Source organism: Topomyia yanbarensis, chromosome 2 (genome assembly GCF_030247195.1).
Source record: "Topomyia yanbarensis strain Yona2022 chromosome 2, ASM3024719v1, whole genome shotgun sequence".
In the NCBI taxonomy this organism is placed as follows: domain Eukaryota; kingdom Metazoa; phylum Arthropoda; class Insecta; order Diptera; family Culicidae; genus Topomyia; species Topomyia yanbarensis.
The window spans coordinates 415,864,523-415,889,868 of NC_080671.1; the positions used below are offsets into that span (position 1 = coordinate 415,864,523).

Consider the following 25,346-nt stretch of genomic DNA (forward strand, 5'->3'; position numbering starts at 1 on the left):
CATGATCGTTGCTTTCAATAAGATAAGAGGGTTCACATCAAATATTTTAGACATTTTTACAAATTCCACGAGATTTTAATGTAGTTTGATGATACAAATAATGTCTGGCATTCCTGCCCCAATCGCACTTTCCTCTTTTTCTTTCTTCGACTTATCTCGTACACATTCATCCGCTCGTGTTCATTCATTTTTTGACGCATCAGACATTTTCATTCATGATTCAAATCGCCATCCACTCTGTTGGCTGTCAGTCGGTTCAGTGCGTGTGTTCTTCAATAATTATTATTCTCGATTCTGATTCTCGTTGTCCCTTCCCGTATCGAGTTTTTGCTACGCGATTCCTGCTGATAACTGCTGTCCTCGTCGGTATCGCTCGTAGATCCATCGGATGTTATTATTTATTGATAAATATTCATTCACTGGCGTAATCATATTTGGATTTTCGGGTGGTGAGATATTTTGCTCGCAAAAAATGTGACGTTGCCGTGTTTTGTACAAAAAGTGGAAGATATTTTTGAAAAAAATTATCTCGCCATCACGACCAGCGAAGTGCGATGTAACTTGTGGCCTCGGTGATTCTGTTGTACAGTGTCTCGTCAATATTTGTGCAACCAGCAGTTTGACGGAGGGAATCCTGTTCAAATCACAGAAAAAGAGTATCAAATTTTGATGTTAGTTCAGAATGTGATTGTGCAAATCTAGTTGGAGTAATCTAAAACCAAATAAGATAGTGTGAATAGTTTAGTGCTACTCCCTACCTAAAGAGTGAAGTGGATTATTAGAAATGTCTCAGCCGAACCATTTCCAGCCATGGAAACAGAATCGTCCTCCCGGAATGTCTTTACCGAGTCCAGTCGCCAGCAACAGTCATGGAAAATTACCTGCAGTAGTCCATCAGGCTATGCAATCAATCCAGCAGCAGCAACAACAACAGCAACCATCTGCAATTCTACACAATCATCGTGGCCCCATCGGTCTTCCATCCCCGGTGGTCCAAACGGCAGCAGCATCCTCTTCGTCGTCAGCGGTTTCATCGTCCACGACCGGTTCAGGTGGAATCGGTGATTTTCTCTCCCAGCTGGGGGCTGATAAGATGATGCTTAGCAAGCTGAGCGCCAGCTACGGGCTGGCGAATTTTACGACCGGAATGATGTTGAACCAGGATCAGTCGTCAGCCGGGCAGCAACATATGCAGCTGCAAGGGCAGCATCTCTCGACGGGGGACGAGTGTACCAGTGACAAGGAGCGGGACTTTCGGATTCAACAGATTTTTGAAAATGCTATCGGGTGAGTTTCGAAAATCGAGGTAGATTTAACTACGTTAACAATAACACAAAATGGAACCGCGAAAGTAGCTGAGCACAAGATAAATTGTACACGACCTTCGATGCACTTTTAAGCTGTTTAATTAATTAGTTTATATGAGTGTTTATCGTGTGGAAATCAGTCTCGAATTTGCTTATTACAACGAATGCGCGATACTCATTCGGTTGGTATTTTTATTTAGGGTGGTACCCTAGTTTCGTTCGTATTTTTAATTTCATTATTTTAGGAGCCGTGTATGAATGTCCCACATTTGTGATAGAGGAGCGATATTATTTTCAAAAAATACTTCTAGTTCGATCTCCCCTCCCTAAATTGATGGGTTTGCCGGTAATGCAAACACGCCTAAGCATATTGCGTGCATTATTGCTAAAGAAACTGACAGACAAGATGGTTATTGCATTACGCCTCGATAGTGATGTATCGAGGAGACCGATAGGGCTTATGGGCCTTTCTTATGTTCTGTTTTTTTCATACTTTGCGCCAGCTTTAACTAAAAGATCAACCATTAGCCTGTGCGCGCTGGCGTGGCCGACTGGCGGCTCGACCTGAATTTACTTTTGCTGTGAGTCGTATTTGCAGCTATTGTGCCACAGTTTAATGTCAGTGTTGATGGACAAGGCTCACAGTTCGTGTCCGCGCGAAATTCCGCAATTTCTCACAAAGTTTCGCACGACATTTCGTACGGAATTTCGCACAAAGTTTCGCACGGAATTTCAAACGGACTTTTGCACGGAATTCCGCGCGAAATTTCGGACCGAATTTCACACGAAATTTCGCATGGAATTTCGCACCGAATTTCTTGTGGAATTTCGCACAGAATTTCGAACGCAATTTCGCACAAAGTTTCGTAACGAATTTTGTACGAATTTTCGAACGCAATTTCGCACGAAATTTCGTACGGTATTTCGAGCGGAAAATCGCACGCAATCTCGTGCGAAATTTCATGCAGGATTTCATAGGGAATTTCACGCAAAATTTCGTATGGAATTTCGAACAATATTTCGTACTGAATTTCGCGTGAAATTTCGCACTAAATTTCACGCGGAATTTGGCACGAAATTTCGCACGGAATTTCGTTTGGAATTTCGCATGGAATCTCGCTCGGAATTTCTTGGGAAGTTTAGCACGGAATTTCGCACGGAATCTTGCTCGAATTTTTGCATGGAATATCGCACTGAATTTCGCGCGGAATTTCTTGTGGAATTTCGCACAGAATTACGAACACAATTTCGCACAAAGTTTCGCACGAAACTTCGTAGGAAATTTCGCATGGAATTTAGCATGGAATCTCCCGCGGAATTTCTTGCGGGATTTCGCGCGGAATTTCGAACGCCATTTCGCACGGAATTTCGCATAAAGTTTCGCACGTAATTTCGCACACAATTCCGTAGGGAATTTTGCGCGGAATTTCATACGGAATTTCGCGTGGCATTTTGTGTGAAATTTCGCACTAAATTTCACACGGAATTTCGCACGAAATTTCGCGCGGAGTCTCGCTCGGAATTTCGCGCGGAGTCTCGCTCGGAATTTCAAACTTAATTTCCCGCGGAATTTCACACGAACTTTCGCACGAAATTTCGCACGGAATTTTGAGCAGAATTTTGCACGGAATTTGCGAAATTCCGCATGGAATTTCGCGCGAAATTTCGCATGGAATTTCGTGCGAAATTTCGCACGGAATTTCACACCGAATTTCGCATCGAATTTTGAACGTAATTTCGAACGGAATTTCAAACGCAATTTCGCACAAAGTTTCGCAAGGAATTTCGTACGGAATTTCGAACACAATTTCGCACGAAATTTCGAGCGGAATTTCGCACGAAATTTCGAGCGGAAATTCGCACGGAATTTCATACGGGATTTCACACGGAATTTCACGCGGAATTTTGTACGGAATTTCGTGCGGAATTTCGTTTGGAATTTCGTTTGGAATTTCGCACGGAATTTCGAGTGGAATTTCGCACGGAATTTCGAGCGGAGTTTCGCGCGGAGTCTCGAACCTAATTTCTCGCGGAATTTAACACGAAGTTTCGCACGAAAATTCGCGCGCGATTTTGCACGGAATTTCGCATAGAATTTGGAATGCAATTTAGCACAAAATTTCGCACGGAATTTCGTAGGGAATTTCGAACGCAATTTCGCATAAAGTTTTGCACGAAATTTCGCACCCAATTTCGTATGGAATTTCGTAACGAATTCAACACGAAATTTCATACGGAATTTTGAACGTTTTCGCACGGAATTTCGTAGGGAATTTCGCGCGGAATTTCAAACTCTGTTTCTAGCGGAATTTCGTACGGAAATTCGTGTGAAACTTTGCACGAAATTTCGTGCAGAATTTCGCACAAAATTTTGCAATTGGAATTTGCAATGGAAAAATTTCGCAAGGAAACTTGCACGAAATTTCGCACCGAATTTCGCATGGAATTTCGCACGGAATCTCATGCGAAATTTCTTGTGGAATTTCGTACGGAATTTCACACGGAATCTCGAGCTTTTTTTTGCAAGGAATTTGCGAATTTCCGTAAGAAATTCCGCATGGAATTTCGCGTGAAATTTCGCACGGAATCTCGCACGAAATTTCGCACCGAATTTCGCATGGAATTTCGAACACAATTTCGCATGGAAATTCCATGCGAAATTGTGTTCGAAATTCCATGCGAAATTCGGTGCGAAATTTTGCACCGAATTTCGCATGGAATTTCATGCGGAATTTCGAACGCAATGTCGTACGGAATTTCGCACAGAGTTTCGCACTCAAATTGCGGTGCGGAATTTCGCACGGAAATTCGAACGGAATTTTTCACGAAATTTTGCGCGGAATTTCGCACGGAGTTTCGTACGGAATTTCGCACGAAATTTGGTACGGAATTTCGCACGGAAATTCGAACGGAATTTCGCACAGAATTTCGCGCGGAATTTCGAACTCAATTTCGCGTTGAATTTCGCAAGAAGTTTCGCACGGAAATTTTCGCGAAATTTTGCACTGAATTTTCACTCGGCATGATACTGTACCTTGATGTGGTCCGGGGGCTTTTCCACCATAGCAGTATTACATTGATAATATCACAGAAGCTTGGGATATGATTATTTTCTTTTTAGTTGAGCTGCATTGTGATCTATTGTAGTACTTAACTTGGCGATCTATCCAACATTCAAACACCCCGGTAATTAAGTGAACGTTTGCCCCTAAAAATCTACTAACGTGGTCAACCCATCCCAACCCACCGCTCGCGTAGTTATGAATTGGTCATGCCTTCAGTCGGACTAATAGAAATAAAAACTAGACAAGACGTCCTCGCGCGATCATTGAAGAATACGCGAACATGCGAATGGCTACACGCTTATAAAAATACATGTGAAGGTACATAATACTAGCACACGCGTCAAAAACATCAACATACAGACGCGCGATGCCTTCGCGATCATCCACAATCTCGCAAACAGGATAACACCCCAGTAACTAAGTGAACAGTTTGGCACTTATAGATTAACAAACGTGGTCTTAAAAGTGAACCTCCAAAGGCCGATGTTCGCGCGATCATGAATCGGTTTCGTCCGGAAACCCCTATTCTCGGCCCTAGTAACATAAGTCCAATGCCTTCAGGAGGACCAATACAAAAGATGATGCTCACATCCACTAAACTACACTTTCCATGGCGACATAAAAATCGAATTTATACACACGAAGTCACATAAATACATACAAATACTTGAGTCCTTTGCGACCGTCCACGCAATGTACACCCGCGCTGTCGCAGACATGATAACATCCCGGTGATAATATGAACGTCTCAGCACTTATAAACATTCAAACGCAGTATCAACCGTGAACCTACAGTCCCACGCACTCGCGCGATCATGAATCGGTCACGTCCGGAAGTCTCTATCCTCGATTCCAGAAGTCTAGGCCCATGCCTTCAATTGAATCAATTAAAAAGAAAGCTCTCATATCCACTGAACAACACATTCCATGGCGACATGACCGGGAACTCTAGTGATATGGAAGAATTCACTTTGTTCTAGAATCCGAACCGTCCATGAAAAATTAAGTATCAGATTCACGGTCCGCGCGCTAGAACACACGCGAATATGCGAAAGGCACACTATAAAATAGAATTTATACACGCGAAGTTACACGTTAGCGCACGCGACATACAAACGCACACGCGATCGAAAACGTTAACGTACAAATGCTCGAGTCGTGCGCGATGATACACGTGATCGCGAGTCCCTACGCCCGCACATACCTGAACCGTACAATGAATATCACATTTAGAATCACGGCCCGCTACAATTGGTCTTAAGCAGTGTTTTATTGGGCGCCATTGCCTGTCTCGTCTGCAAATTGTAGTATGTGATTCTGACGGGGAGCCCTTCCGAGAACCTAGCTCTACAGCTCCAGTAGGACATAATTCCGTGCGAAATTCCGCTTGAAATTTCGTGCGAAATTCCGAGCGCAAAATTCCGCGCGAAATTCCGTGCGAAATTCCGTGTGAAATTCCGCGCGAAGTTCCGTTTGAAATTCCGCGCGAAATTGCGTGCGAAATTCCACTCTAAATTCCGTGCGAAATTCCGCGCGCTAATTTCTGCGCGAAATTTTATGTGAAATTTCGTACGAAATTCCATGCAAAATACCGCGCGAAATTCCGCTCGAAATTCTGTTTGAATTTCGCGCGGAATTTCACACAGAATTTCACACGGAATTTCGGGTGGAATTTCGAGCGGAATTTCGCACCGAATTTCGCGCGGAATTTCGCACGGAATTTCGCGCAAATTTTCGCGTGAACTTCCGCGCGAAATTCCTCTAAATTTCGTGTGAAATTCCGCGCACTAAATTCTGTGCGAAATTTTGTGCGAAATTCTGCGCAAGATTCCGTGCGAAATCCCGCGCGAAATTCCGTTTGAAATTCCGTGCGAAATTCCGTTTGAAATTCCGTGCGAAATTTCGTTTGAAATTCCGTGGGAAACTCGCGCGAAATTCTGTGTGAAGTTCTGCGCGAATTTTCGTGCCAAATTCTATGTGAAATTCCGAGGCGAAATTGCGCTCGAAATTTCGTACGAAATTCTGTGCGAAATTCCGCTCGAAATTCAGGGCGAAATTTCGTGTGAAATTCCGTGCAAAATTCCGAACGCGAAATTCCGCTCGAAATTCCATGGGAAACTCGTGCCAAATTCTGTGTGAAGTTCTGCGCTAAATTCCGTGCCAAATTCTATGTGAAATTCCGAGGCGAAATTCCGTGCGAAATTGCGCTTGAAATTTCGTACGAAATTCTGTGCGAAATTCCGCTCGAAATTCCTTGCGAAATTCAGGGCGAAATTTCGTGTGAAATTCCGTGCGAAATTCCGCGCTAAACTCCATGCGAAATTCGTGCGAAATTCCGCGCGAAATTTCGTGCGAAATTCCGTGTGAAATTCTGTGCGAAATGCCGCTCGAAATTTCAAGCGAAATTGCGCTTGAAATTCCGAGCAATATGTCGCACGGAGTTTCGAACGAATTTCGCACTGAATCTCGCGTGGAATTTCACACAGAAGTCCGTACGGAGCTTCCTGCTGAATTTTGCACATTCGCGTTGAATTTCGCACGAAATTCCGAGCGGAATTTTGCGCGGAATTTCTAACGAAATTTTGCGCGGAATTTCTCACGGAATTTCGCCTCGGAATTTTTAGTGCGCGTAATTTCGAACGGGATTTCGCACAGAATTTTGCCTCGGAATTTGGCACGGATTTTCGCACAAGTTTCGCGCGGAATTTCGCGCGGAATTTCGAGCGGAATTTCGCACGGAATTTCACGCAAATTTTTGCACGGAATTTCGGACGGAATTTTGTGTGAAATTTCGCACGCACTAACGCGCGGGATTTCGTACGGAATTTTGCACGCAATTTCGGGAGGGGAATATCGAAACAAAGAAGATCGAGATATGGAAAGTTAACTGTATCTAATTTTGTTTGTTTGTTTTGTTTTTACGCATATTTTTTTAATTAAGAAGATTCTCTGGAACATTTCGTTGTGCATGTAAAATGGCACCATTTTGCCGTTATTTTCAACAGCTTAGCTTAGTTAATCGCCTGTGAGTTTCTCGTGATTGATCAAAGCGGTGTTGGGTCATTAGGCCGAAAGCCAGTAGGCCGAATGTCGTTCGGCCGAATGCCGTTAGACCGACTCCCATTAGGCTGAAAAGGTCATTGGGCCGAAGGCCATTTGGCCGAACGTGCCATTAGGCCGAATGGGTCATTAGGCCGAATGGGTCATTAGGCCGAATGGGTCATTAGGCCGAATGGGTCATTAGGCCGAATGGGTCATTAGGTCGAATGGGTCATTAGGTCGAATGGGTTATTAGGCCGAATTGGTCATTAGGCCGAATGGGTCAGTAGGCCGAATGGGTCATTAGGCCGAATGAGTCATTAGGCCGAACGGGTCATTAGGCCGAATGGACCAAAGAGAATGATAAATATGTATTGCGGTTGTAACTGAAAACTTTCAATGAAGGGTGACTTTTTACGATTTTTTAAAACTTACAATAATAATGTTTAGAATTTATACAACACCTTTCTCGTTGCTGTAATGGAACAAATAAATGACGCTTTATGTCAAGTGCTGTCCGACATCGCTCCGCTCCATCGGACTTAAACTAAAAAAAAGCCCCTATGTTTGAGTAATCCGGGCAAACGAGTGGATCACAGGTTTGCTTGCGAGAGGCCGCCGCTTCCGACGGCGGGTCGGCGGCCACCTCGTCCGGCGGATCCTCAGCGGCTTTACGCCGCTTCGGATCCTTGTCCTCGGTCATGCGGCTAGGCCGCATGCGCTAGAGCAGTGTAACAACCGAAAAATAGTTATGGCTAGTGGTTATATTAAGTTAAACTGATTTTTTTTATTTTAATTTTCTTTATTACCTATGCTTTTTATAAATGGGATTTTATTTTGAAATGTCAATCATTGGCAATAAATTTTGGGGTTGATTTTCTGGTGAACGGTACATTCTGAGAAATGTTTTCTGGATATTGATATTATAATCAGAATGGTTTTGTTTGGTAATTGTATTTTCTAGGGAAAACTCTTCAACCTTATATTTTCTAGAGAATTTTTAGCTAAAACTTATAGAACCACGTTGGACTCCATCTGATTGCAGTTAACGTCGTATATTTTATTTCGGGAATGATTGCTACAAAAGCAATAATATATTCATTAATTGCATAGATATTAAAAATTTTAACGACTTTGCGGAGTCGTTCATTCTTCTGAGCGTATTCATTCCTCTATGCGATTCTTCCTCCAACTAGGAACACATTCGCCCACACACTACCAGCTTTCTGTCCAAACGAAGTTCGTCAATCGTCTTCCATGTTCCCACATGCAGTGCTCCAACAAGTTTCGACTGGCTATGCCACGTTTCGACCTGGTTTGTTGTTCTTGATAATTCAATACATTGGAATATACAGATCAAAAAGACGGAGGGTATATAGGAAGACAGCGCTGCGGAGACTAACTAGCTAACGATCAGAGGTTAATCGAGACTACCAACTCACAAAGAAGTACTCCCAATTCCATGGTACATCGTATACTAGATCTTTTGAAGTAAAGAAGAAAGAACGGTCCCTACAGTTTTTGCGACCTTGACAAACAAATTTGATGATCGAATTTTCCATCTGGCTCGTAAAGCTGGTAGCAATTGTTTATTGTTCGTTGCTAAGTTCGTTTCAAGGATCGTTGCTACATGCATCTGTTATTTTTATGAGCAAAAATGCGTAAAGATTTTTAAATCATGCAACTCCACCGAGATTGGGAGAAAGTAGCTCGTTAAATGGACTAGGAAAATCGTCAAAAGATTGGTGAAGCGTGAGGGAATTAAGTACTCAAAGGGAAGTTCCACTTGTACTCGTAAAGAAATTTTATGACGAGATGTTTTGAGGCGCTTGCTAACATTAAAACTGATAGCGAATATGCGTCATTTTGCCAGAGAGACCTTATGACGCACTAGGGGTACGTTGCAAACATCGGGAACAATTTGGGTTGAAACTTTACATACACTCAATTTTTGATCTTATGACATACGGCTTGTGTATCTTAATGTTCCGGATGATACATGCAATGCTAATGAATACGTATTGGTATCCGCAATCAGCAAATTTTAAAAAAAAGTTTCTAACATAATAAATAAACCATATAAATAAACCCATCACAACCGATGTTAAGGAATATACAGCACTCTCCAAAGAAAAGCCAAGCACCTTCGATTATTAACGCGTTTTCTGTTTGACATTTCGTGGGACCCTCTAGTACAACATGATTTTTTAGCCATGGGAAACTCGTGAACCCGTCATCTCAATTAGTCTCTGAAACGATGCTTTTAATCAAATGACATTCAGCGCAATGGTACATACGGCCTAATGAGCCATTCGGCCCTACTGCCTCATTCGGCCTAACGACCCATTCGGCCTAATGACCCATTCGGCCTAATGACCCATTCGGCTTAATGACCCATTCGGCGTAATGACCCATTCGGCCTAATGACCCATTCGGCTTAATGGCCCATGGGGCCGAATGGCGTTCGGCCTAATGACCCATTCGGCCTAATGACCCATTCGGCGTAATGACCCATTCGGCCTAATGACCCATTCGGCTTATTGGCCCATTCGGCCGAATGGCGTTCGACTTAATGACCCATTCGGCCTAATGACATTCGGCTTTATGACCCATTCGGCCTAATGGCGTTCGGCTTTGCAGCATTCTGCCTAACGGCTTTCGGCCTAATGGACCGACACCATCAAAGCCTATTGAAATTGCATATTGAACCAATTGTATGATACTTGGGAGCAGTACATCATACTCAACGTGCAACCTAAAGAGACTAAGATTATAGTATGTTCAATAACGTAGATGGCCACGCCCTGCAGGTCAATTTTGGGATTCTGTGGGAAGGAATGTTAGTTGAACACTCGTGACTATTATGATCGAGAAAGGGACCATCCATAAATGACGTAGCATTTTTTGAGTGATTTTTAACGCCCCCTCCCCCATTGCAGCATTTTGTCACAAACTTCTAAATACCCCTGGTAATTACGTAGCTTGACGGTAACCCTTCACTCTTATCAGCACAAAAAAAAAATAAAGAACAATGTTAGTTAGAAGATTATGTAAGATTGTCGTGACATCATGTCAACCCCCGTTTCCCTTTGAAAATGCTACGTAGCATTACATGACCCCCTACCCCCTGTCGTCACACATCATCACAAAATACAAAACTCCCCCCTCCCCTATACAATGCTACGTCATTTATGGATGGTCCCATAGAAAATTCCACATGAATAATGTAAAAATGACAGCATTTCAGTGAATTGTAGCCGAGTGTAGAAGTGACGGCAGTAAATTTGGTAGTATAATATTTCTAACGTTTCAAATATTTTGGCCATATAATTGGGTTAGCTAGGCCATATAGTTAGGTTACCGTCAAGCTACGTAATTACCAGGGGGTATTTAGAGGTTTGTGACGAAATGCTACAATGGAGGAGGGGGCGTTAAAAATCACTCGAAAAATGCTACGTCATTTATGGATGGTCCCTATGTGGAATTGCAAATTGATAGAGGTAAACCTAAACTGTAAAATGAGGTCTGCAAAATATCGTAATGAAACTTCTCATGTACTGTATTGAATGAAGCGGAAGCGGACTAGTGTGATAGGTTGTTCAAAAGACAGCAAAAGTTAGTTCGAGCTTGTATATTTGATTAATTCCGAAACGGCATATTTGGTCACCTCTCCCGCCAACAACAAGCGAACGATGATCTGTGCCTCGTAGAACTTTATTGCCAGTTACATTACCTACCTAATTACTCGAAACAATCAAACTAGAACTTCTGACCGTGAACACCATGAAAGCAGCAGAGATGGTGACATGTACGAGCACGATAACACGAGAGAAAGCAGACTGAATGATCAGACGTCTAGCTACTGTTGACAACGCCCCTAATACTTCACCACCAAAAAAACGATCTTGGCATGGTGCATCAACAAGACCCGACGGAAAGACTATGATTTAGTGTTATTTTTCCATATTGTAAGAACATAAAAAAAAACTACGGCTCAATCAAGCTAACGCATTGAACGGCTCAAATAAACTAACGATGGAAAAAGTTCACGAACATACCATGATCCGAGCACGAATGTACATAGTAATCTTACCAACATTGTTGAATCTGCATTAATGCTTGACTATTGGCTGCTCTCGGGTTCCCGAGTTCGAGTTTCTTCAATATTTTCTGATATGGGTATACAATGTTAAAATTAGTGCAATGACTTCCAAAAACCCCAAAAATACACGCGAGACATCTTCGTTGGAAGTTAACGTGCACTACTCATAGTGCTTGATAAGAAATAGAAAACCCCGCAGAGACAATTGAAATCGAATGGCAGCCAATACCTTGAACCCAAATCTTTCGGAGTTAACATGCATCGCTATAGGAACTCTTCTCTTCCTTGTTTTTTTTATTGCCTTTGTTCATTTACAGCTGATTTGGTCCCATGCTTTCGTTTCTTATCATGTTTCGATGTTTTATCGTTCGATTTGGATGCTCGCTGCATGGCTTTGAACCTGTAGTATTGTTTACTGATACGAGTATATTGGCTAGGGTGGTGCTCCTTTCGCGAATCTTTTCAAATTTGCTTTATAACCTATTGGTTTCACACAAATCGCACTGAAAGATTCTTGTTTTTTTTACAGTGACAACTCCAAAAAACAAATTGTTGATATACTAGAGAAGATTTCTGTTCTTCGACCACCAGAACGTTTACTCCTGTACCTGCGTATGCCCGGCGGCTATCCTGAAACAGGTACACGTCACGTTACTGCATCTACTCTTAGCATTATGACTGATTGTATTTCACATCTCTTACAACACAGATCCCCTAAGACAGTCTCAGAACCCGCTGGGAACCCGTTCCGAGATTAACCACACCATCAATTGGGTCCGCTCGCACCTGGAACATGATCCAAATGTGTCTATCCCGAAGCAGGAAGTGTATGAAGATTACACGTAAGTCATCAATTATTGATATGATTGCCAAACTTAAAATCATTATTGCATTTGCTCTAGATCTTACTGCGAGCGAATCGACATCAAACCACTGTCGACGGCAGATTTCGGCAAAGTAATGAAGCAAGTGTTCCCCGGGATACGTCCCCGGAGACTGGGAACACGCGGTCACTCCCGATACTGTTATGCGGCAATGCGTAAAGCGACCAAACTGGCAGCACCAAAACTGCCCGATCTCATCACCGGTAGCATTGGAGAGGTACGTTAGTTGTTCGGAAATCCATTTGCACTATAAATATCTTACATTTTCAATTAATCGCAGAAAATCGAACCGGATAATCAGGTACCCAGTGACGAAGAAGCATGGAAAGTGATAAAGATATGGGCCGAAGCTATGCTTCCCAGCTCGTTTGGATCGATCAACGAGCTGGCCGGATTCATCACAAAGAACAATCTCAACTCACCGGCCAGCATCGCCAGTCGACAGTTGCTGCAGAAGAAACTCCTGCAGCGTGAGATTAAGGAGAGGAAGAAGCTCAACGTAAGTATATTTTTTACCGTAACTGAAGCACCTACTGTTTTTAAAGATATTTGTGAGCGTGATGCAACTGGTGTTGTCTTACTTTTCGCTTAGCACTATACAAAGGTGTAGAGAAAACGTGATCTTGTGAAATTGCCACCACCGAAGCAACGATCATGTTGTATTTGCAGTTGTAGGTGGTCATCAAATCCAACGTGCTTCGTCCAGTGGCGCTCGGTTTCGCTTGATTATTAATCCAGTCCAGCAGGGCGGGATTTGAGGCGCTTTGCTGAAATTGATTAGTCTAATGGCTTCACACAGCTATCAGCAGCGGGTGCGCTGTGTGCTGCGCTGATAAGAGCAAGAGTGCAGCTGATTTCACTTTTTATTTTCCCCGTTTTTGGGACCGCACTTTGAGATGGACATTGTCCACTGGGATGGTATTTAGGACGATGGTTTTTGTTTGCGTCCAATTGATTAGATCTTTATTCGTTTCACTTCGGGATGGGTTAAGGGAAATTTAATTGCAAAGTAAACATCATGCCTGATTTCCAAACACGGCTGATGGTGTTTGTAATAGTTGAATGTGCTTTTAGTTGTGTATCAGTTCCCTCACTTTTATAGGGCTTGTGGTTTTTGAGTTTCCCGAATATGTGTTACATTTATGGCTAGTAAATGGGACATATCACGCAGGGAGGGATAACTACTAGGGCCTAAAAGCCAATTGGCAAATTACACTTAGATAATACCGGAGAAATCGTGCACATCGTTTGGCTTTAACGCCCCAATCATATTTTACTAATAAATAAAAGCAATAAATTCAACAATTTTGTTTTTGCATTGCGACGTATCGCTTTGTAGAGTGATTGCGATTGCTTTCTCCGCAGCGACAGCGAAGTCAAGAGAAATCGAATTCGATTGAACGACACTCATTCGAAGAATCAATTCTTCGTGAGGCAGAAGAAGACTAAACATGTGGGAGAATGCAAAACACTTATAAATAATTCTTGCCATATCTATTATTCCCATATTCATCGATTCTTTTATTCCAGGCTGCAGCTCTCAAGAAACGCCGAAGGAAACGCCGCAAGACTCTTTCGACCAGCATCGACTCTGAAGTTGGTCCACCCGAACCAATGCCGAAGACGTTTTCTCAGTCATCTAAGCTCCCAGCATCACACGTTAGCAGCAACACACCGCAAACCTCGAGTACAAATACCTCCTCTGCTGCAAGTGCCACTGTTCCGCTGCCACCCGCAGCACCACCCACAGCGGATTTACTCCAGCAAATTATTAAACGTGAGCGGCAGGAATTTACCGATGAAGATAACAACAACACGTCCATCGGTAAACCCTGCGAACTGCAGACCCAACAGCTAGAACCGCTTCACTTGCAGCAACAGCCGCTCCATCAAAGTACAAATCTCAACTGTGATACTAGCAACAGTGTCTTAACTACCACAACGAACAGTGCAGCAGTCGCTGCGGGGCGGGAGATGCGAAGTCCCGCCGAAGAGTACACCATCTTCTGCAAGAAGGTACGTCAGGCGCAGCAGCTAAAGGCGGCAGCTCAGAATCAAGCACTGCAAGTGCTTCCGAGTCCGCTCAGACCACCGAGTGCAGCGGCAAAACGTGCCGCCTCAATAGCGCATTTAACGCGACAGAAACGTTTCCGGATGCTGCAACAACAGCAGCAGCGAGCGATCGAAGCGCAGAACAATTCTGCCCCGCGGTACGATGAGTTGGGTAATTTGATATTGATCGAGTCGCAGGATTTGGTAACAAGCAGCAAGGAGGATTTTATTATTCCGAGAGAACGGGTCATTAGCATTTGCAACATGGACAAGAATGCGTTGGACGATTATTTGAACTGCGAGGAGGAGAATTCGCAGGATCAAGATCAGGAGTTGTTGCAGTACTTTCCAGAGGAAAGTCAGGCTGGTTCGATAGGCGCTTTGGCAGCCTCTGCGGGGAATAATCCTGGCTCTGGCGGGTACGGCGGAATATTTGAGGATAGCGACACGAACATGAAATTGTCGCAGCTCAGGAGCATGTTAGAGCAGAATATGGGCGGCCAAAGTGGAATGGACAAACCACAGGTAGGTGGACAGCTTGAAGGTTTCGATGGAACGGTTATTGGTCAGCAGATTGGTTTACAACCTGGATCCGCAGCAGCATCCCTTGCGTTGCTATCCCAGCGGCACCATGGAACTGGTATTAATAATTTAGACGCTACCACTTGTAGTAGTACAGATGGAAAGAAGAATCCTAATTCTGGCATGAAAATGACGCTCGAAAACTGTTTTAGCAATTTGGGAAACGCATCGGTTGGGTCGATAAACAACAACGGAGTCCCTCTGCAAAGTCCTAACGGTCGTCGAAAGAACTACAATTTCGTCCCCATTTCCGCAGGTCCCCCGTCACCACGAATACCGTTGACAAAGTCAACCATTCGGAACGGTACTCCCAATGCTAGTCCCTTCGTTAGTCCTCGAAACACACCAATACACCGCAAAAACAAAGCAGCCAACAATGGGCTTACCTTGAACATTTTACAACAGAACCAACCGTCCGGACAGCTACCCGGATTCCAACAGCGTCCTCCTTTTGTAAAAAATGAACTGTCAGCATCCGCTCCTCCGAGCCCATCCCTGGCGCAGAACTACAGATTCGGGATAAACTCCAATTCATTGAATTGTCCAAATACCATGCCTTCCTTTCAACCAATCTGCGGGCCTTCCTCACACATGCAAACTCATCAAAGTATAACTGGATCGGTGGAATCGCGCTCCAGCAGTGTTCCCTTGATTCCCAATTATGACGGGTACAATCATTCCAATTATACTTCCGTATCTCAAACCCCTGTTCCCTCAGAATGCGACGATTTCTCCGATCCCAACAATATTCTGGACATGTTAAATGAACCAACCTCATCCTCAAACAATCTCCAGCAATCGATTAAGCTCGAAGAATCCGAACCGATAATGTCCGACATACTGGACAACGATATGTTCCAGAAAGCATCAGTTTCCTACAACAACATCTCGCGCTCAGTCCCATCGACACCACAACCGCATCAAATGTCATTCACTCACGGCAACACGAACTGTGGTTCTAGGCTTGGCTCCAATGGTCTCTCCTCCAAATCGCTATTCGAACTTCCCAAATCGGTACCCTCAACTCCCATCACCCTAAACAACGGTCGCGAAGCTCTGTTCCAATACAGTCCGGAAGCACCCCGCGATTGTCTAATCAATGGCAACTCGGTAGAGCGAGGTGGCCAGATGTCATCGTTCTATCAGAACCCATCCGCCACTGCAAGCGGATCAGGGGATCAAACCGGAAGTGCCAACGAAAATGCTGCTACCGCCCCACCCCCATCGGCCGGCTCGGGGTCCGACATGTCCGTACTGGGTGAAGGAATTGAAAGCCTTACCGATGCCCTAATCGGATCCGATACGTTGCGATACCTATAAAGAAGCAGACTGGTAGGTAGGTAGTAGTCATTTGTGTAAACGCAACCACGCATGCGTGCGACCCGAACCTGTTCACTCATTCACTCGGCAGAAGCAGCGTACAATGTAGCTCTACAATGTGTACTTATTTTATTACTAATTTATTCGCCACGTGCCTGCCGGCCGGTCTGGTTTTGCTAGCGAGGCACCACTAGCTCCCTTGGTTGTGCTAGACGGCGCGTCGAGGTGTTAATTATTGTTGGTTTACTGAAGATTTTTCAAGTCAGGTAAAGTCGTCTTCGTTTAATATCTATCAGGAAACTAATAAGGTATCATGTGTTATTACCATACCAGTTCCTTGGGCTGGGCTGAATATAGCAAAAAATTTTTATAAAAATACTAATTCGAAGCAACGTATTGCAAAATTGTTTCTCTTCCGACGGCTCAATGCCTTGAAAACTATGATGGCTCCGGTTTTCCGTCGGTTTCTTTTTCCTCGCTAAAAGTCAATAAAATGAGGAAGAAATGGGTAATAAATACTTTTGAAATGCCACTGCACGTGTTGCTGGAATGTGAAATTAATCACACACTCAACGATTTTGTCCGAGTGTGACAGTTGAGCTCACGACAAGAATCTAGTTAAATGATAAATTTATTGCTCTCAGCAAAAGAAATTTTATCACAACTGTCTGAAAACAGTAGTTATGTTTTACTGTTATAAACGATGGTTTGTGCAGCAAAACTTAGTAAAATATGACAAACAGTTGGAAATCTGCAAAGTATTCACTTATATTACCTTGGATTAATAGCATTTTCGTTTTCACCTAGAGCTACACCGGTGTAGTACAAAAACGGGATAGACTGATTACATCCAAGTTTGAATAAGTGTAGGACCGACTACACTGGTGTAGTTCTCTGTTAAAAAAAATGCCATAAGTTTAAACAATTGAGTGCGTATGTCGTAACTCGCTAAATCCCGACGGTGCTCGATTAAAAACAACTGTTGAATTGTTCATGAACTTGTTATGAACGAAACGACACAGATAGGATAACTGTGCCCTTATTCGTCTTCATCCCATTTGAAAACGTTAGGTACAGAAGTATCTGCTATGTATATTCAACGCATTAGCTTAAGTGTTAGGATGAGTAAGGTTTCGTTGTACCCGACTTTCCACTTCGCTCAGACGTGAGTATTTTACATTTTCCATGCCAGATTTTTCATTTTATTACTTCTTAGGAACGAAGCAATTTATTTAATTAATTTAATTAATTTTTAACGAAATAGTGTGACATTCTGACTCATGAGATGAATAAGAGCTCCGCTACCCTACCTACGACAAAACCGGCAAATTCTAAAGCGGACCCTACACGTGTAGAAATATTGTCAATAAATTGAATATTGATCAATATATTGATCGTGTAAGGGTATCTTTAAAATATTGATCATGTAGAAATCAAATGGGATTGACGTATTGAAGCAGTCTTGACAATATTTTTATTGACAATATTCCCGTCCCGTGTAGGGTCCGCTTAAGAGAAGCGAACGTTGCTGATCGCTTTAGTTATCTTCATCTTGGTATTCATATAATCTGGACTCAATTAATCTGAATTTTAAGATTTGATAAGTTCGTATAATATCTGCATTAATTTGGAACTAGTGCCATATTTTTCGATTAGAACGTAGCTACTTTTTCATACAAACGTTTATACATGGAGCGGGCCAGTTGTCATAAAGTCATTTGGCACAGTCATTTGGCATAAGGTCATTTGGTATATTGGACGTTTAACATAATGAACATTTGGCAAAATTTTGAGAAGTTATTCTGTAGGTTATTTGGCATAACGGACAACTGGCGTTCCGGAAAACAATGCTTCTAAATCGCTAAGAAATATCAACCTACTATCGTGACTCCAGAAGGTCGATGATCGATCTCCGTTTAAGCGTGTATCCGCGTCAGAATATTGCTCTCGCTCGATCTACCGCGATTCTTATACGTAGTGATATACACTTGCAAGTAGGAAGGTTGTTCTTATTATTGATTTCAAGACGGAGTACTGGCATCAATCCAGGTTAGGAAGTCTTTGAAACCAGCCGTAAAATTTCACTAAATATGACTGTATAAGACTTATAAGAAGAGTCATAAAGGGGACGTCATTTGATGTATCATATGTCAACCATATTACGAAAAGAATCTTCAGTTCAGAATAATACAAAATTAGTCCAAAAACCTGGCCGGAATTCCCGAAAACGGTCGCATAGTGTTCACATGTACCTGATGTAATCGGATAAGATTACATTTAATGTTTTTTTTGTTGTATAGCACGACATGAAACCTTAGAAAATATTCGCCCAGAGAACCAGAACGCTTGCAATGGCAAGCAAATTCTTGGGTATCATTCATAAATTACATGGCTCACCTGTTACATGTTGTGATGTATGGGGGAAGGGGAGTAAGTTAGAATGATAGGTATAATGTTATAACCGTTTTTAAAGGTTAAATCAAGAAGTGCAGAATGCCACAAAGAAAGGATAAATTTATAATCGAACACCCAAAACAAATCCTCCGGAGCACAAATGTACCTGTGTTTCCGCTCTCGAACTAAAAAAATTGTTTTTGTTGATGTAGCTGCGTCTTTTTGCATATTACTTATTTTATAGGGTCTTTTACTTCTCACCGAATTAAGGTGCGTTACAACGATGATTTTGGCGGATTACACACTGACTTCATCATATTTGACTGCTGATTATCTAATAGGAGTTGCTTAAGAAATGTTATATAGGAATTCATACCAATCCGACCCATATTATAATCTCAACAGCATGATAGCCACCATTGCTGGCCGCCTCCATCTCCTTCGTTCACTGGGAAGGATAAAGGATAAGGTGGACGGAAAGTTTTGATGCCTACTTAATGGAAGAATGATGATTCATCAGACTCTTCCATGGGTGTCGCGGAGTTGGAGATTTAGAAGCATTAAGGTCTAGGATTCGCTCCAAGCAAGCGATGCGACCTGTAAAGCGTAGTTTATTATGTAGATTAGTTAGTCCTCGAGTACACGATCACTCGAAAAAGCAAAGTTCTTTTTTTTTTGAGGCTCTTTTTTTGGGGTTTTTCTAAACTTTGGGTAACCTGCTATCGAGAGTATCCTGTTTTCTAAACAAACGCAATTTTAATTCCACACAGCCGGCTGTAGAAGTATTGCGTAGTAAAACTAATCTTATCTGCGTAACCGGCCGGATCACTATTTATTGCAACAGTATTTAGACAGATTTAGGTATCTCTTCTCTAAGATATATTTATTGGGTGGAAAACTACCAAGTGATCGTTATACAACTATGATAGCGCGAAATGTTATAAATCAAGGAAAATATTTCCTATTTTTCATAACGATTCTGGAATACGCATATACGAACGATAATAATGACAAATTGAAGGAAAATACAAAGGATTGATAACTTGATGCACGGGCTTGTTAGCAATAACGGAACTTGAAATTAGATTCATAAATACGACGCGGCAAATTTTCAGTACGTTTTGACCCGTGACTGACTGGGACTGATATGCGATAAACTATTCATTTTTACGGTAGAGTTCTCACGCCTTGGTCCGTTCGGACCCTCTACTTTCGGCAGAAGGTTGATAACACCCATTTGTCGCCGGTCTAAGGATCAAATGTCATCAATAGACTTAGACTCGCGAGGAGGAATGAGATGCGACACTTGTGACAACTATTTTATCTCACCGTTTGACGACCTTTACTTTTCACCGAATTAAGTAGGTATTTACTCAATTTTGCGTGAATACTTACCTAATTGCGTTAAAAGTGGAACTACTCATAGAATGAGCAACAAGCAGGATAAAAGCATTGATAATTGTCCAATGTTCCAAATCATGTCCTCAAACATTATTCTGATTATTCTGATTTTCACTACTCAGAGTAACTATGACTATTGTTCGCGTTGAGCCTCATAAATTCGATAAAACAAAAAAAACCTGTTTCGGCTTGGTAAAAATTATTTGGGAGAAAATCCGGTTTAAACCAAAAAATAAAAACCCGCGAAGATGGAATTTTTCCCAGCGGTACATCACTGGGTACACGTCGTTGGCTGCACAGTTCAGAGATAACTTGAATAACACACCATCGTCCCCTTGTTATCCCACTCGGTAAGCTTGTGATCCCTACTACAATGATGAGGATCTTGAATGAGCGACCGAAAATAAAAGTCGCAAGGACAAAACATGTTTCGTAGCACCCACTTTACATATCGTCGCTGCTTTTCTATCTTATGACAAACGCACTGCCCCATAAAAAATCCTCCCGATTTTCCCTACGACGAAATCGGTTTTCGTCGGCTGAATCTTTAAAACCGACGAATTTATAGAGTACTTGACAATCTGTAACTGTATTAGTGTGTTAAACGGTTTGCTTTCCTCCACCTGTCATAGATGGAGGAAAACAAATCGAAAATAACTTTTCGGTCAGATTATTTTCATGATGGAATATGACCAACCGGAATTGTACGTCCGCCGAATAAGTTTTACAGCGACATAGAGCATTTCAACACTATTATAAATACTTTACGAGAGCTAATTCAAATGTTTAAATTGGCTGACAGTTTTATATATGATAGCTGGAGGAAAACAAACCCCCAAGTAGTGTGGGTGAAATCGTTTGCATAGAACTCTATAGATTGTTGCACCGACTCTTATGAGTGTTCAACATGGGCGTATGTCAACGAAACAACCGACGAAATCAGTCGACGTAACACGACTATATCGGTGGATGCAAAACAACTAAATGGGTCGATTTATCGATACTTATAACTAAAGGAAACCTAGTTTGCTTCGGGAATTTCTGTAAATAAGCACAAAACAATATTAGAATAGAAGAATTTATTGGTGAATTTTTTTCTCGCTAGCTATTATGAAGGGAGGTCAATACATATTTTGAACTAGCACTCGCAATTGGCACCAGCATTCACTGCAGAAGCTATTCACTGGAAAACATAAAACAAAAATTAGCTCCACCAGTCTTAAATAGGCAACGTCAAAACACTTACGCTTGAATGCATAACCGATAGACAGTCTAGTATTTGTTCCGCTGTTAGAGGAAATCACAAAATCTCGACGGCTGCTAATACGAATACGGAATATTATAAAAATACAAACGGAAACAATGCAACTGAAACTTACCCAAAACTAGACGATTACCGAATAATTTTCGTATTCCGAAATTATAATCGGAATATTTTCCATTGCGCGTGCAATTCAAGTGATATTTGAAATAAAAAACTTCAGACCACTGGATTTGTCAATCTCGCTGTCAACAAGCAAACCGATTTCGTCTGTTGAATAATATGTCAATAAAATCATGTTTCTATGTTTTCAACCGATGTCTCAGTCGATTAAATCGAGCACCAGATTTACACAGATTAAATCTGCCGATTAATATGTTAATTCACAAATACATCCGACGTAATCCGATTTAGTCGGTAAATTAATAGGTCGATCTCGAAGACCCCCGATTTCGTCGGTCGAGTGTGCAATTTCGCAGCTGTCAAATTTTCTATGGGGTGGCGACTCGCCCGGACGTGTTGCGTTAACGTTCAATATTTTTCAAAGTTTTTCAGTGACATCCCAGTCAAAAAGGGCAAGTTGCTGGCTAACGGGGGACTATTTGCCGACTCGGATGCGCTAATTGCCCTTCAATTTGCCAGCAAATTATTTAACTTTTATTAAGAGTTTAGGTCAGATATCCTGTTCCACTATATTTACACACGATTCCACAATTTCCCACATTCGTTGGCTAAATGAAGTGCACTAGACAAACAAAATACAAGCGAGAACATGCCAATCGTTGAAATAAACTATTTTAAGCTTAAGCCAAACATGAACCGCCATGTTTGAAAAACGCAAATACAACCAAGTCCTTTTCAGCCGCCAGAAAATTTGTCTAAGTGTTGAAATTTCCTTTAAATAGAATTCGCAAATTGCATTTGTTCCTACACTGAGAAACAAAAATATGCATGGTTAGCATACTTTCTATTCCCGTCTCTTTTCTTCTGCTGTGATTTTTATGCATTTTCATGCATATACTTCTAGTAAGCATTCAATAAGTGGATAGACCGAATATGTCCAATGCATAAAATTTACAGCAGAAGAAACGAGAGGCAGATAGAAAAGTATGCTATCGATGCATAAATAAAATTCTGCGTGTAGGGGCAATTAGCACAGGCGAGTTGAGTTAAACGCCAAACTGTTTAAATCGCCTGACCATGATCGTCCGTATTTTTTTTTTGACAGGGATACAGTATATGTATTCAACAGGAAAATGAAGTAAATCGTTTAGTAGGTAGTTTTTCCTGTTGAGTTACGTGTTAGTAGGTTGAAATATCGCGAGAAAAGTGTGATTTTGCATAGTGATTTACCGTCACAACTTTGCCATTGAAGTATGTGAAGCAAAATCGCGAAAAAATACACCCGCTCGTTCCGCTTAGCGCCTGCAGCGCCGTCTGGACCTGAGTAACTGAGGCAACAATTTCACGGATGAAGGAGAATTCTTCACAGAAATCTCATGAATTTAATAATTCAGAGCTGGTGAGATCGTTTCATGTCATTTTTCAATGCTTCATAAATATTTTCCGTTTTTGTAAATTCGTGCCAGAATCAAAAATATTTTTCATTCTGGAAGTGCGAATATATTGCAAATATGTATGTACGTGTAGGAACAGGCATTCTTGAAATGGGTCGTTGAATGTACAGTAGAGAGTACTTGACAATCTTAACTGTATTAGTGTGTTCGACGATTTGTTTTCCTTGTCATAGGTGGAGATAAACAAATCGAAAATAACTTTTCAGTCGGATGATTCTCATGATGGAATCTGACCAACCGGCATTGTACGTCTTTGGAATGACTTTTACAGCGACAAAGAGAATTTCAGCACCATTATAAATACTTTATGCGAACTATTTCAAATGTTTAAATTGGCTGACTGTTTTACATATGACAGCTGGAGGAAAACAAACCACCCAAGTGGTGTGAGTGAAATGATTTGCATAGAACTCTAGAGCTATCGCCTTTCATTTCAAGGGCTAAACATGTGTACATCTATTGTTGAAAACAAATATATCATTACATAGATGCAGACAAGTTTCTTCCATAAAAGCACTGCCGGTCAGTGGGAAATGGATTGTATACACACACACAAACTTAGTTAGACAAGCTACGTTACTTGTCTGAAAAATCTGTACAATGTGGCGCTCGTGGATTTTTTAAATTCTGCTTAGTTACTCAGATATAGTGAAAACCGTAATGAAAAATTGTCTGAAACTGGAAATTTTCTATATTTGGTGTCACTGTACCCAAAAATTACTACTTTTCTAGATTCCTTGATCAATTGTCTTTAAAATACCAAAATGCATCTTACCGATTGCTTCTAGATCAAGGATATGAATAAAAGTTAATAATTGATGCTTTCTTTCTATGAAAAAATTTCCATGCTTGATTATGACACGCCATACAAATTACATTTACAATGTTTACATTTTTAGCAAAAATCCAATATAGTAAAACGATCTTCGCCTTTATTGGGATATTTATACTGAATGGGTAGAAGCATCACTTGTATTCTCTAAATTGTTCCTACCTTTTATAAGTTTCAAAATATTGAATCTCAAACTTTAAAAATCGTTTTTTTGAAATGTGAAATAACAGTGACGATATATTAAAGTGTGAACTTTGTCACAAAAAGCCACTTTGCATACTTTGTTTTTCCAAAAATGATCTAGACTGTCTTTTGAAAAGAGCCAAACTTTTTTAACCATTTTTTTCAAATGGCTATAGTCTAAAAATGACAAATCCTACAAAAAAATGTTTCAGGAGTGATTTCCACAAAATTAGTCAAATTTTTAAATAAAAATATTGAAAAAAAATTTATCCACTTCTACACTGAAAAAAAAATCGATTTAAAAGATTTACAAACCCATCTTCGATTTGGATGAAATTTTGTTCCAAGATGTTCCCTACCTACCGTCAAAAAGTAAAGTTGGGCACTTTCAAGGAAAAAAGTTATTTGAAAAAAACTTTTCCTTGTCCAAACTTTTTTTTCCAGTGTATTTTTGTCGAAAACTGAACCAATGAATGTCATAATCATCTCAGAATCCAATTTCCCAACTGGTAGTTGCCTGATACATGCAAAAAGTCTTAGTAACGAATTTGGTATAGCATCTCGGACTGGAACTGGAACGAGGCCGAAGGGATTCATGTTTAATATCGCGATAATCGCCACCACAAGCGCAGAGACCGCACTCCACAACCTCAATACGCCGGAAATAGGCCTTCTACGTATAATGATTGTACATGACCCGAGATATCACCTGAATGAAGTCATGACCCTCATCCATTCTCTTGGACCAAGGTTTGTTGATACCTTTGGGATTCCTAAACTTCCATTGTATATTATACTCCTTGATTTTTCCTGAACGCAATAGACCTTTCTCGTCAAAAAATTTTATATGATAGGATGCTTCCTTTTTTATCCCCAATTCGTTACTGCTGATTGCCGCGATGATTTGGTACCTCTAACTATTGAAAAAATCAAAAATAGTGCAAGCTGCTCATTTAACCCCATATTCTGAATACCTATCTTGCCTTGTTTCCCCGTATTTTTACACCATTTGGATGAATTTCCTGTGGGGAATACTAAAAGGATGCCAGATCTGCAGATTTTGCATTTTCACTGCAGATGTTTTGCAGATTACAAATATTTAGCAGAACAAAGCCTATGCCAGCCAATTTATACACAAGCCTTCAACATTTTTGATCATTTAAAATATATACATACTACATTTCTATGTCAAATTTATTGAAGATTTTTGTAGCAATCTGCAGACTTATATTTTCACTGCAGGCTATTGTTTAAATAGACCTGGTATCACTGATGCTGAAATGATTCATTCATATACCTGTCAAAAACATAGAGCATTGCATGAAAATGTATAACCTCACTTTTCTG

General features: G+C 41.3%; 1 protein-coding gene across 1 annotated transcript in view; it reads left to right on the top strand.

Moving 5' to 3' along the window:
- The first annotated feature begins 241 nt into the window (after positions 1–241).
- LOC131685130 (uncharacterized) overlaps positions 242–25,346 on the top strand; it is a 36,412-nt gene continuing 11,307 nt past the window's right edge. Inside the window, 5 exon segments of the mRNA XM_058968594.1 lie at positions 242–1,287; positions 12,043–12,152; positions 12,223–12,355; positions 12,416–12,896; positions 13,928–16,367. Coding sequence (XP_058824577.1) covers positions 785–1,287; positions 12,043–12,152; positions 12,223–12,355; positions 12,416–12,896; positions 13,928–16,351 — 3,651 coding nt within the window. The 5' untranslated portion in view covers positions 242–784 and the 3' untranslated portion in view covers positions 16,352–16,367.